This window comes from Sturnira hondurensis, unplaced genomic scaffold, assembly GCF_014824575.4.
Source record: "Sturnira hondurensis isolate 20B ecotype Veracruz unplaced genomic scaffold, ASM1482457v3 Scaffold0021143, whole genome shotgun sequence".
Taxonomy (NCBI): domain Eukaryota; kingdom Metazoa; phylum Chordata; class Mammalia; order Chiroptera; family Phyllostomidae; genus Sturnira; species Sturnira hondurensis.
The window spans coordinates 8,537,830-8,551,561 of NW_028093774.1; the positions used below are offsets into that span (position 1 = coordinate 8,537,830).

Genomic DNA, 13,732 nt, shown 5'->3' on the forward strand with positions numbered 1-13,732 from the left:
ACCTCTGATCGTGTGGCCTTGGCCCAGTCCTTTGTTTCAGCTTTTGTTTTCTGGGTGGGCTTCACACTGCCCGGCCTTCTGGGGCTAGAGAACCAGCGAGTCTCCAGTGTCTTCTAGCGAGCCCGCCAGGAGCTCCCCTGTGCCATTCTTCCCTGGTTCCAAACCAGGGCAGAGGCAGGGCCGGGGAAGACGTGAGCACACGCAAGCAGTGCACATTAACTATTTGTGCAGTGTCGTCCTTGTCCCCGAGGCATCTACTGATAATTTTCTCTGATAATTTGTCCTCTGAAGGGGAATAAAAGGCCCCTCTAACACTGTGCCCATTAAATAATTTAATCAAACCAATCAGATTGGAGCAGATAGAATTCGAAAGGCTGTGGGATGGCCTTGATTAGTTTATCTTGAGGTGGTGGCGTTCTGCCAGCGCTAAATAACGTTATCTGCCCCGCAAGGAGCTTCTAGTGGTGCAAGGACAGGAATAAAGATGACTTCATCCTTGAATATTATAATGTGAGCTCTGCTTTTGGCAAATGAAATCATGCTGCCCCTGTCCTTTGCGCGCATCCGCCAGCCAGCTGGTGATGGCTTTCTTGAGCCAGAGCAGTGCCAGGGTGGAACTTTACCCTCTGCTGACAGTCCATTCCTTTACACCCTCTTTTAGACAGGGAGGCAGTGCTAACTTATGGGCCGTCCACAGACTCGTTCTGGGCTGTTCAGCACTGGAGTTTGGAAAGAAACACCCAGCCCCGCCCCGGGCCAGGCCCCACCTCACCCCGATATCCTCTGCTCGGGGGTCAGCGTGGTCACCCCTAGTTTGTGGAGCCCGCCCAGCGGGAAGGATCCCAGGTTGCGGACTCAGAACTGGAGGAGGTGAAGGTTCTGTTGTGTGTGGGATTCAGACCAGAGGCCCTGCCACGGAAAAGCACTCCGGTGCTGTGACGGGAGAGCCAGGGCGCGACTCTGGAGGTCCACGTGGCCGTGCCCCGGCTTTACATGTGAGATGCTAGGAAAAGGGCAGATTCTCCCTTCCCGTCCCCGCCCCGCTCGAGCCACAGCCACAGGCCGCAGTTGGCAGGCTGACACAGCGTACCTGGAGGAAGGACACCTCCATAGAGAAACATCCAGAAGCCGGCTGGCTGGGCGTGCGCTCGGACGCAGGCCTGCCAGCCTGGGAGCCAGAATGGGAGTCTACGACCTACTTAAACCCGCGTTGTAAACAGTAGTTTATTTTAATTTTTGTGTTTCCTCAGTCAGCCTCTGGCCTCATAATTTTACAGCATTAAAGTGTTTTTAATCTGTTTTAGTTTTCACTCAACATTATGTCAGAGCCTTAAAGTGTTTCCCAGGCTATGCCCTATTCCATCAGGGGATGGTCTCTGTGGTGTGATTGACCCACTGGCAGGCAGCACCTGTTCCCAGCACCACTGCCACACCCACTCCTTCAGGTGGCCTTTGCCTTGTTCCTTAAGGTCAAGGTCCCCTCAGTGGGGGCGTTTTTAGATGCTCCTGTTGCTACGTAATGTGCCTCATTGCTTTCTATAAGTCCTACTGCCCTCCTCCACCCTTGGCCATCCAGGAGGGCAGTGGATTTTTTGCTAGATCGACAGGCTTGCTGTTGTATAAAATAGCAACTACTTCGCTGATTTGCTCGGTGAAAACGGTACCTTGCAGTTATAGTTTGCATTTCTTTGACAATCAGACAGGTTGGATTTTTTTCATCTATTTGTTTACTAGTTATCTTTTACCCTTTTTATTACAACATTATAAGATGTAATTTACATACCATAGAATTCACCCTTTGAAAGTGTACATTCCAGTGGTTTTTAATATATTCACAGGGCTGTGCAGCCATCGCCAGTATTAATTCCAGGACATTTTTGCCACCCCAAAGGAGACCCCATGCCTGCTCACCTGCAGTCCCCCTCCCCCCCCCCCGTCTCCATCAATTTGCGTGTTTGGGGTGTGTCAGACACGCAGCACTGCACAGCTGGCACCATCCCCGCCCCCTGCAGAATGGCTTCTGGGCTTGGCCTCAGGGTCTGAACATTCACCCTGTTGCAGCGTGCACCGTCCTTCAGCCCTTTCATGGTCAAATAACGTGACCGCCATGTGGATACACTGCACGGTGTTTCTCCAGTAGTTGTTTTTGTCCTTTAATTCTTTGGCTGTTGTAAAATGTTGCTGTAGTTCACATACAAGATTCCGTGTGGACAAATGTTTTCACTCTCTTGGGTATATACTTAGTAGCAGGTTTGCTGGGTTAGATGGTAACTTTATGTTTAACCTTGTTATGCTTCTTTTTCATCTGTTTATACTTTCTGTTCAATTTTGGGATGTAGCAGGGATTTTTACAATGTGAATAAAGTCTTTATACCATAAATAGGTTAACTCTTTATCATTTTTACTCAGAATGTTTTCCCAATCAGTAATTTTTCATTTTAAGTTGCTCATAAATTTTAAATCTGTACACATTTGAACCTAATTATATTTTTGTCATATTTTTTTGATTGTTTTAAAGATGAAATTTGGGATAACCCCCTTCTAGGATTTAAAGAGTTTTTAACCATTTTCCATGTTTTTAAAAATAACTTTTCATTTCCAGATCTTCTGGGGATTTACCTTGGTGTATGGTATCAGGCATGACTCATGTTCTCCCCAAATTTCAGAGCCGCTTTAAGATGATCTTACATCTCTTTTTCATATTTTCCGTCGTATACTTTAAGTCATTCAAAAACGTGTTAATACAACAGTAACTTCCGGCTTTCCTATTTTGTTCTGCCATCTTATATTGCACCAATAGGACTCTGTTTAATAAGAACTTTTTAATGATGGGTTTTAACATCTGAAAGGAGTAGTAACTGCTTATTCGTGTTTTCAGAATATCTTCTGCCCGTGTCTGTGGGCACCTCTAAATGAATTTTAGAGTGATTTTGTTGAGTTCTAATTTGCTTACACAAACAGTTATTGAGCTTCTGTGTTCTGCGCCCCGTGCTTACTTACACGGTGAGTAAGCCACAGAGAAAGTCCCAGGGAAACGGGGTCTCATGGGGACCCAGGGGCGGACACCCAGAGGGCACTGTGAGCCCAGACAAGGTTTTTGGACCGGTGTGGAAGTTTAGGGCTGGTTCCTGGAAGAGAGGATACCTGAGCTGTCGTATCTTGCAGGCTGACAAAGATAGGGTCATTGACCACAACACTGAACTCCTCTACAAGAATAGGGTTGATTCTTTTTATTCTTGCGAGAGCATGGATGTATGGCAGAAGGATGGTGTTCGCTGGGGTTTCTTCCTTTCTGGTATTTTCCATCTTATCTCTCTCATGTCCTATCTCCAGACTTTCTAAAACAATGTCAAAAAATAAAGGTGGTAGAAAATGTTCTTCTTTTGTTCCTACTTGAAGAGAATGCTTTCATATATCTCCATTAAAGATTATTGTGTTCATATTCTCACTAAATGTCTCATTTGCAACTTACCACAATCATGTGAGCTATATATCATTATCCCATTGTACAGAGGAGGAGAATGAAGGTCTGAGAGGTCAAAGGAATTCTCCAAAGTTCACTGGTGGTGAGGGGGTCAGAACCAGATCTTGAACCTGGGTCCTTTGATCTGAGATATCTGGCCCCTGCTCCCTTGCTTCCAGGCTTCCTCAGCCGTGGGGGCTGTGGGCACACCGAAGCAGGCCACGCTTGTTCAGGATGCTTGTTGGCATCGTCCCGTGGGGAAGTGTTTATCCACAGAACAGGTGGCGGCTTGACCGCCGCCGAACAGTGTTCCTGCTCAGGCCCGTGTTCGAGGCACTTGGTGGAGGAGGGATTAATTCCAAGATGCTTGGGCTTTGGAGCAGCCCTGAACTGAGCTGTTCCCTCTGCCTCCCCACTTGCATCTTTCCCATTAATAACCTAAAGCTCCATCCTGGCAGCCGTGACCCCTTGTCCACTGGGCTCTGTTCTGCAAGCAGACACAGACTGATAGGACAAAGCGGGAGGAGCTAGCGTGCACAGTCAGGTGGACCTGAGTATCAGCACCAGCCCTAAATCCCTAGCCATGTGATTCGGGCAACTCCCTCCGTGGAGCGCGGTCTGAGTGTCCCCTTCAGTGAAGAGAGGACAATGGTGTGTGTCCCCAGGGGGTTCTGTGGGAGGGTACATGAGATAACCGCGGTACCTACGTAGTGCCAAGTGCCACAGTGGGTTGTTTCTGGTTGCTTTCCTCCTGCATTTCTGATTGGCCTTGCAGACTCATTCGTTCATTCATTTACTGCACATTTCATTCATTTAAAACATGCGTTGAAAGTTTTCCCTGCAAAAGACTCTACTGCAGTAGACATTGGGTGTGTTAGTAAATGACAGAGAGGTGGCCCTGTCTCGTGACAGTTGTGGCGCCATGGAGGCCAACAACCAGTGATCAAGTTAAAACCACACTGGTAAATGCAGGGCAGGTGTAGACTGGGACATTCTACTGAGAGGGAACCACAGAGGAAGGCCTCCTTCATGTCGTGGGGACAGTGCAGGTGGGAAGGTGACGGTCAAGTCGACACCTGAGAGATGAGAAAGAACTCAAGTAACATGACCCAGAGTGTGTTATAAAAATGTATTCAGGCCCTAACCGGTGTGGCTCAGTTGGCCGGGCGTTGTCCCGCAAAGTGAAAGGTCGCCGGTTTGATTCCCCATCAGGGCACATGCCTGGGTTGTTGGTTTGGTTCCTGATCAGGGCGCATTCAGGAGGCAACTGATTGATGTTTCTCTCTTACATCGAGGTTTCTCTCCCTCTCTTTCTCCCCACCTTCCCCTCTTTCTAAAACCAAATAAAATATTTTTCAAATATATAAAAATGTTATTTGGGCTGCTTGTGGAGAGTGACAGGGAAGGAAAGGAGCCGGAGAGGACATGGAGACCCCGTTTAGGAGGCTGTTGTAAAGTCTAACAGCAAGCGACAGTAGCTTCAGTGAAATAATGGCCCTGGAAACGGACAGATGCGGACATGTCTGAGAGCCAGTTTGGACACACCTGGTAAGAGATTAGGTGTTAGAGCGTCGGGGTGTTTGCGCTCACACCCCAATGTCTGACTTGGGCAGCTGGGTGGACGACCTTATCTATTAAATGGGTGATAGTGGAGACTTCAGTCTTGAGCTCAACCTAGACCCCTAGAGCGTAACGATGCTCCAGGTTGTCCTGGGGCGGGTGGGAGTTGGAGGCACTGGTCCGAGGAGGTGTTCTGGGCACTAGGAGGGCAATGCCCAGAACGGGGCCCTTGAGGGCGAGCCCTGTCCCCAGGGCACTGGGATTAATGACCTCAAAGCGCAAAGGCTAGGGAAGGAAATGGCTGTATATTGTTATAAGGTGTTTGTATGTGAATTGGTATAATATTTTTGAAGACTGTGATAGACTGTGACAAACTAAAGAGCTATATTGTAAACCCTAGGACAACCACTAAAAATAGGGAAAAAAAGATAATCATTTGATAGTGGAAATAAAATGGAATCCTCAATTTAGAAAAGGCAGAATGAGAGAGAAAAAAGGAACAAAGAACATATCAAACAATGAAAAACAACTAGAAAGACGGTTCTGACCATGTGAATAATTACTTTAAATGTAAATGGTCTAAACACCCCACTTATAAGGCAGAGATTTTCAGATTGGACAAAAAAGCAGGACCTAACTATATACTAACTTCCAGAAAACCATTTAAATATTAATATATAGGTAGGCGAAAAGTAAAAATGCATACTATGCAAACAAAAGTCAAAACAAAATTAGAATGGCTGTATTATTATATCAGAAAGTAGAATTAGGAACAAGGAATTAGTGCAGGAGATAAAGGGAGATATGAGATAATAGAAGGAGTCCATTCATCAGTAAGACGTTGTAATCTTAAAACTGTGTGTACCTAAAAATAGAGCTTCAAGATATATAAAAGAAAATGTACAAAAGTATTTATAACATTAAATGCTTACGTTAGAAAGGAAGAAAATCTCAAAATCTCATTTAGTCTGTAGGACGTGCTAAAACCACGCTCTGTCCCTGTCTTCATTTTACCACTGAGAAAACTGAGGTATGGGGAGACTGGGACTCGCCCAGAGCAGCGGCCCGACTCGGGCACCTTGCTTTCTACTACCGATCTGAATCTGTAGACTGAGAGTTCCTTCTGTGTGCTAAGCAGACCGGGCACAGAGGGATGGAAGGCAAGACAACTCCTCGTAGATTTTCTAGACTTCGGGGGAAAAGCAGATTGCTCTTTGCTGATTGTGTACACAGGGAGAGCAGTAGGCCGGCGCCTGAGTTCTCCACAGTGGCTCTCAGCATTAGGAGGCTGGGAGGTCATCGGCAGGGCTCTGAGGGAGAGGAAGTGGGAGGCCCAAGGGGCCCACCCCAGGCAGGCTCCGAGCAGGAAAAGTGAGACAGGCTTCTCGAACGTGCGAGAACTTGGCCTGTAGCTCCCATGAGCCCTTCTGGGCAATGTTCTAGCAACCAAGAATCAATTCAAAATAAAGAATTTAAGAAGCGGAGAGTGCATTTTCATATAGAACTGATGCAAAAAACAGTTACAGGGTGGAACCTTGGGAGACTTGGCAATATAAAAAGGAATATAACAAAACTAGGAAGTTGGGGAGAAGACAAAATAGTAACATGAAGTACGAATATGTCAATCTCCTCATCTTTACTATGAATCTGGAGGTACTGTGTAAAGTTGAAATGCATTGGTAAAAGAAGCACCCACTTTCTCTTCTTGCTCTCTTTCCCTACACACACCCACACACACATAATAAATACGAAAATTTTTTAACTTTAGAGAGACCTCTTATGAACTATGTGGGGGAAAAAGTCCCCATTTTTCTGAAGTTGAATGATTACTTTGGTCACACCTTCATTTCTTCTAGCAACTTTAATTAAAATTAAATGTAATGGTTTACATTTAAAACTGACGTAGAGCGCAATCTCAGTTTCTGGAAAATGATTTTCACTTCCCTCTCCTCTTGATACACACGCATACAGAAATATCTGGAATAGAGTTTAGCCGATGTTAACTGGTTACTTCTGTGGTGGAATTTTAAGATGATTTATAACTTTCTTTTTGTCCTGTACTGAGTTGTTTGGCTTTAAAATAATCATGGCACTCTTTGAAATTAAAAACTATTTTCAAAAGCACATGAAGGGTAGTTTTTAAAGGTTTCAGACTTGGACTCACAAATGGAGATGCCCAGGAAGTAGTTCCATATGTGAGCCTGGAATTCAGAAGGGAAGTCTGGACTACAGACTATCAGTGTGGGAGTTGGCAGCATGTAGATGCTTTTAAAATTTTATTTATTTACTTTTAGACAGAGGAGAAGGGAGGGAGAAAAAGGGAGAGAAACATTGATGTGTGAGAGAAACATCAGTTACTTCTCGCATGCCCCCACCTGGGGACCCGGCCTGCAGCCAAGCTGGTCGTCCCTGGTCGGGGCGACCAGGAATCAAGCTGGCAACCTTTCCGTTTGCAGGACAGTGCCCAACCCCCTGAGCCACACTAGCCATGATAGCATATAGATGATTTTTGAAGCTCAGAGGAGTGAGTGAGATCTTCTTTGGACACGTGCTCAAGGACCCTGCTCCATGCACCTCCATCACTTAGAGAGTGAGGAGGGAGGGCCCTGCATTAAAGACAAAAACGCTCCAGCTCTCTGGAGGGAGAAGGAACACCTACTTCTTAGCACCTGCAGAGCCAAGTGCTAAGTCATGAAGCAGCCAGGCAGCTTTGGTGAGATGCTGGGATGCAGTTCAAATGCAAGGGTCGCCCACCTGGATTTCACTCCAGAACCTATTGTTCATTGAGTGCCCGCTACTTTTCTTTTCCCCAGATCTTGTGAGTTAGAGAACTAGCAATTGCTTCAACTCCTTTTGGGGAATAATTTCAAGACCCCTAGAATATTTGGGGTTTGACTAATGAACCCTTGAGCCCTTGAAGGGTCCTTGAAGAGCTGCTGACTTTCAGCAAATGTGGACAGCGTTTGGAGAGCCCTTGTATGGTGTTTAATGGGCCACAGTAGGTTTCTGTTTGCTTTATTTGACTTGTGACTTTAAAGGGAGTAGCCTGTGGAACAGTCGATACATGTGCAGACTTCACTGTAACCCACTCAACTTGCAAGCCTTTCTCCTGATTAGTTGGGAGTCTTTCTTTCAAGGCTAAATATTGAAATTTTTGAAACCTTGTTACCTGGTGACAAGAGGTCAAGTGTGGGAGACCAGAAGTTTAGGCTGTTTGTCTCAGCTCCTCCCCTGAGAACAAGTGACTGCCGGCTCAGTCCTCAGGCCTCACTTCAGTAGCCTGGAGGGTTGGTCGTCCCTGGTTAATTGTAGGCCAGGCCAATCATGGCGCTTCTCAGGTCTTTTGGGAGCTCATCAAGCTCTTGCAGGGCTGAAGCCGCAGCCTGCCAGTCAGTGGCCTTGGCCTTCGGTGGATGATGACTATTTCTGCCTACTGCTGCCTATTTCTGCCTGGTGCTGGGACCTGCTGCTGTCTTGCGCAGCCTCTCTGTCAACATCCTGGCATTTAGCAGCGCCACTCCGGCCCTGGTGCTTCTCCTGGCACCACACGTGCATCAGCGCCCTCCACTCCTCGGCCTCTGGTGCCAGGAAGGCCACACGTGCCCCAGGTTGCTTGGTTGCTTCCCGTCTCAGAAAAGTCGTTCTCTCTGCTCTCCTGATCCTGGCACGTCTGCACCGGGGCCTTTGCACTGACATCTGTTTGCATAAGGAAGTCCATTTGTCAAGCTGTGCAGTACATTTAGCAATAGGGTTGGAAGGAAGTAGACTTGGATGTGAATCTGATTAGTTTTCCGATTTTCTCCCCTTCTAGGTAATACTCACTAATATTCAGAACAGAAGCCCTAAGCCCGGCCCTGCTCCCCACGATCAAGAACTAGGCTTTTTCCTAGAAACAGGACTTCAGAGAGCCCATGTCCTCTATTTCAAAAATGGGTAAGCCTTCTTCACTTTTTCTAAAGAAGGAGAATAGAAAGCTTTGTAGTACTGTCTTCAGTTTATTTATTTTAACAAAACAATTTTAAATACAAACTATAATTGGGATTTTTTAAAAAAGAACCTAGGCTCACTCTTCTTCCCGCCATCCGGCTCTATCACTTTCTCATGAGATTTGAAGGTGGGAGGCAGGAAGGGGGGTCCTGTGTGAGGAGGCCCAAGACCAGAGGGGGGATCTGATGGGAACCAAGCTTCATGCTACCCTTCCCCTTGGGAATGGTACTGTACAGGCCCCCCCGCAACCCCCGGGTTGGGGGGGAAAAGTAATGAATTGGAAACCTGTCACACGGGATCACCCTCCTTGGAATAGCTGACCAGTTCAGAGGCTTGGATTTGCCAAGTCTCGACGGTACTTTGATGAGAGGGAGTGTGGCCACGACGTCCCACGAGGACCTCTTCTACTTGAGCTGCCCGTGCAGAGGGTTTAAGAGAGGCCCGAGGCCCGAATGTAAGGGACAGAGCTCGATAACGCACTTGATGTTTGGTTTCCTTTTTGTGTTGTCTGATGAGCAGTGCCACCGCTCTGTTCCAAGTCTCCTCAGCTGTTCCTTGTTTTGTGCTGCAGGATAGATGTGTATGAAGACCAACAGTAGGTATCCGGTCCCCCGGAGCTCCTCCTGGGCTGTGCATGGGGGCCTTCGAGGCCCGGTACCTTCCCCTAGGACTCGGGTCCCAGCCTTTGGACAAATGAACAGTGGAGTCGCTCCCTCTTCATTGTTACGAGCTTCAAACCTTGGGGCGCAGCTCGGGGGAGTGGGATTTCATCTTGCTGGGGCGCATACTTATTTTTCAGATCCTTCTTAAACTGTGGACAAGGCCTGTTTTGCTCCAAAGGCCACTGGTCCAGATTGGCATGGTCACAGCTAACACCCCAAGGTTTGGAATGGCTCGGTGGCTTTGGCACAACGATGTGCTCAAATTTGATCTCAGCCGACACCGACTGAGATCGTCTGAGTGATGTTGCATGTTCCCTGAGCTGAATTTTGAGTTCTCTTTTCCTTGCTGTTTTAAATGGAAGTGGGAGGGAACGTGGACCATTTCCCAATGGTCTGTTTCTTCTCCCTTTCACAATAAAAGGCACCCATCACAGAGGATGCCCCCAAGCACTGCTGTCCCTCCCTCTCACCTGTAGTGTGTGCGGCTGCTATGCAAGTCCCGAAACAAGAATGAGCTCCCTGGGGGCTGTCGGGGGTGCTGCATCGGCTCCTTCTGTTGAAAACACCCCGTGTGAGATTAAAAAGGGTGGGCTGGGCGGCACACCCTCACCTGTGACAGCTGTCTGCTGAGGAGGGAGAAGCAGGGCCCCCCGGGCTCTGACCACCTGCTGCGAGACGCTGGCCGCCCACCGAAGTCCAGCTGAAGAACGATGATGACGAGAGCTTTAGTGCTTATCACTAGATGGTGGATTCCGTGCCGGGAATTGCTTACCGCCTCATTTCTCATTTTATCCAAGTTCAAGGAGAGTTGCACCGACATGGCCACCGTCCTGTCGCCCTTCTCTCCGGGCTCTAAAGACCAGGGGTGACATCAGCTTGGCTGTTCTGCAGGGTCTTTGCGCACTGCAGCATCTGAAGCCTGGGCTTCTCAGCAGGAGATTGCTCTCGGGGTGGTGAAGGCAGAGGCCAGCTTTGAGACCACAAGATGTGGATGCAGGGAGAGAAATCTGTGGGAGGTTTTGGACAAGCCAAGTGCCATCAGGGTTCCTCAGGGCCCGAGAGCCACACACCGGGTCATTTGTCAGGGGGCACCCACAGTCAGCGTCTCTGTGGTGCCAGTGGAGGCACACGGAGGTGGCTGCTGTCCCTGAGTACCTGTGGCTTCCATAGCCCCACTTCTGATGCACCTGCCCCTTGGTTGTCTCATTTCTTTTCTGTTTTCTGCATTTTAAAGACACACATCTGCACCCTGATTGGTGTGGCTCGGTGGGTTGGGCGTTGTCCTCCAACCCAGAAGTTGCTGGTTTGATTCCCGGTCAAGGCATGTACCTGGGTTGTGGGTCAAGTCCCAGGCTGGGGGTGTCTGAGAGGCAACCTTCTCTCTCACATCAATGTTTCTCTTCCTCTCTTTCTCCTTCCCTTTGCCTCTCTCTAAAGAATAAATAAATAAACTCTTTTTAAAACGTAGGCATCTGGGATGGTACAGTGGGCGCAGTTTGGCCTTCAGGGGCAGGGAAGTGCAGTCAAGGGGAGTTCTGCAGTAAGAGGTAGAAATTGATAAAGCACTTCTCTTTTTTTGTTAGAAATATACTTAAAGATATTCAGCTTTGGGGGCGTCATCCCTGAGGACTTAATGAGTTACAGAAACCACTTTTATTCCTTTATAATTCTCCATCTTTGTCAAGAGCGAGTGCCAGACTGGTGCCCTTGAACCTCTTCCAGAGAGAACCTGAGCCCCGGACCGCTTCCTGGGCCCCTCCAAGCCCCTTAGATCCCAGTGACACTTTTATGTACCGAGCACCTTTCCTTCAATGTCCTTACCCCTCACAGGCGCATCTCGTTGTGCGCACTGCCACCCGTGTGGTTGGCGGTACAAATCCCATTGCCCCCATTTACACACAGGGACCTGGCTCCCAACTTCTGCCTTCAGGCCTTTTAGCACTACACCTCCGTGGGTGAAATACACCCCTCTGTGTGGAGGGGCTCAGTGGACCCTCAGACAGTGGCCTTGGCCAGCGCCCTGCCTCTCTGTGAGGGTGCACCCGGCCCCTAGGATGAGGCCTGGCCAGGGATGCTTCCCGGCCGCTGGCTGCCTGGGGTATCCTCATCACGCCCTTCCTCCTGCCTCATCTACAGCGTGTTGCACATCGCCGGCTTCTTCTCCTCGCCTCCCCCTCTTCCTCTCCCTCTCTCCTCTCCCTCTCTCCTCCCTCTCACCCTCGGTCCACTCTCTGACTGCCACCCAGCCCCACGTGTCCCTGGGTGCGGTCTGACCTGGAACGCACCCTCTTCTGTTTCACAGCTGTGTCTCTCGTCCCCGTGGGCGGCAGCGACAAGCTGGTTAAGGATGAAAAAACCTGCTGAGCTGCTGCAGAGGGTGAGATCACAGAGCCTCAGCCTCAGGGCACCAGGACGGCGCCGCCGGGGTTCGCAGGGCCCTGAGCCAGAGGGCCCGATTGGGAACCAGCCCTTCCTCCTCTCCTCTGTCTGTAAAATAGGGCTCATCCACCTACACAAGTACTGTGCTCAGGCGCAGATAAGAAAATGCTTGTGGAAGCTCTGGGGAAGGAAGCAGCAGGCAGACAGCCAGTGTAAGTGGCCATTTCCCACCGTGGCGATGCCCGGCTGACTTTCCAGCTGGATGCAGGACCGGGTGAAGGTCAGGCTCCCACTGACGTGGAAGTTCACGGAGCAGGCACCCCATTACTCACATGATGGCTGAGCCTCACGCCAACAGCATTTTCCAGGAACAGCCCATTGCCACTGCCATTTAAGAGAGTTCTGCTGACGCAGACAGTCAGCTTGGGTGACACCCAGTCACCGACGGCCGTCCGTGTTCCAGACGAGGAGGCCTGCTGACTGCCCCGACGCGGGAGCACTGGGTGTTCCCTGGGCAGGGGAACAGCCTCAGCGTGGGGCTCCCTCGGCCTGTGGAGGCAGAGAGATGTCACCCGCCCCCACACCCTGCCCCTCCTTGCGTTGTTGCAGCCAGAACTGCCAGGGAAGCCACCTAAGTGGCATCTGGATGCCACTTTCTTCCTGCACTGTCACTTCCTTGGGAGGCCTGGCCCATCACCCTGTTACTAAGCAGGCGCTCCCCACTGTTTGCTCTCACTGCATCCGTTCATTTTCCCGTACTCACCACAATTTGTAATTACACACATTGCTGAGCTTGTTTATTATCTGTCCCCCTCACTAGGCTGTACCGTCTTCCCCAAGAACCTGGGCTGAGTTTCTCGGGTTCACCAGTGAAGTACCAAGTGCAGTTCAGGCACGTAGCAAACTCAGCCAACACCTGTGGGGTGCTGACCTGACCTGCCGCACCTGGGCCCTGTGCCGAGAGGCCTGCGTGCCTGTGGGGTGTAAGGGGGCCGCTCTGGCTGGAGTGGGGGTTGTTACGGAAATCTCGTGGATTCCTTGAGAATTGGTTAGATGGAGTGGGGACATGGCGAGCATCAGATTTGGAAATGGGGATGTCTAGGGGTTACCTTTGGATGCGCTGTGTTTGAGATGCCTGTGAGACAGACACGTGTCTGAGCGGATTTGCCAACCGGGAAGATACATGAGCACAGAGGGAGGGTAGAGCTTGACCTCTGAATTGGGAGTGTCACCAGTTGGTTATATATAAAGCCCTGGACTGGTGAGGTCAGTGAGGGACAGAGGGTAGGGGGAGAAGCAAAGACAGCCCAGGACCCGGAATCAGATGTGGACTAAAGGGGAGGAACCAGTGGAGCCGCTGCCTGGGGCAGGAGGGCCACCCTCGGGGTGCAGGGCCAGCTGCTTCCGGCCCAGTCACTGCCTTTGGTCGGGGAAACAGTAAATGAGGCGATAGGATTCACTCGGTGTCACACAGCTGGTCAGTGGCCCAGCTGGCACCTGCGCCTCTTTCTCCGACACCCAGTCTGGGTTTCTCACGACTCGGGCCATGCTGCCCACACCCTGTTAAGACTCTTCTCAAAGTGGAGTACCTGACTGAGCGAAGGAGAATACAGTGTTACACTTGGAAAATAAGGACTGTAAAAAGTTGGTGTAGTTGTAACTGTTGTGTAATAAAAAGTGT

The 13,732-nt window shown here is 49.5% G+C and overlaps 1 protein-coding gene across 6 annotated transcripts in view; it reads left to right on the forward strand.

Annotated features, from left to right (window-relative positions):
- Positions 1-13,732, forward strand: part of TTC7B (tetratricopeptide repeat domain 7B) — a 209,687-nt gene that overhangs the window by 50,927 nt on the left and 145,028 nt on the right. For 3 of the 6 annotated variants that reach the window (XM_037031805.1, XM_037031807.1, XM_037031809.1), the window contains exons 5-6: positions 8,835-8,956; positions 9,582-9,605. In XM_037031805.1, the coding sequence (XP_036887700.1) occupies positions 8,835-8,956; positions 9,582-9,605 (146 nt within the window). The remainder of the gene's footprint in view (positions 1-8,834; positions 8,957-9,581; positions 9,606-13,732) is intronic. The other 3 variants (XM_037031806.1, XM_037031808.1, XM_037031810.1) reach the window with 1 other exon arrangement.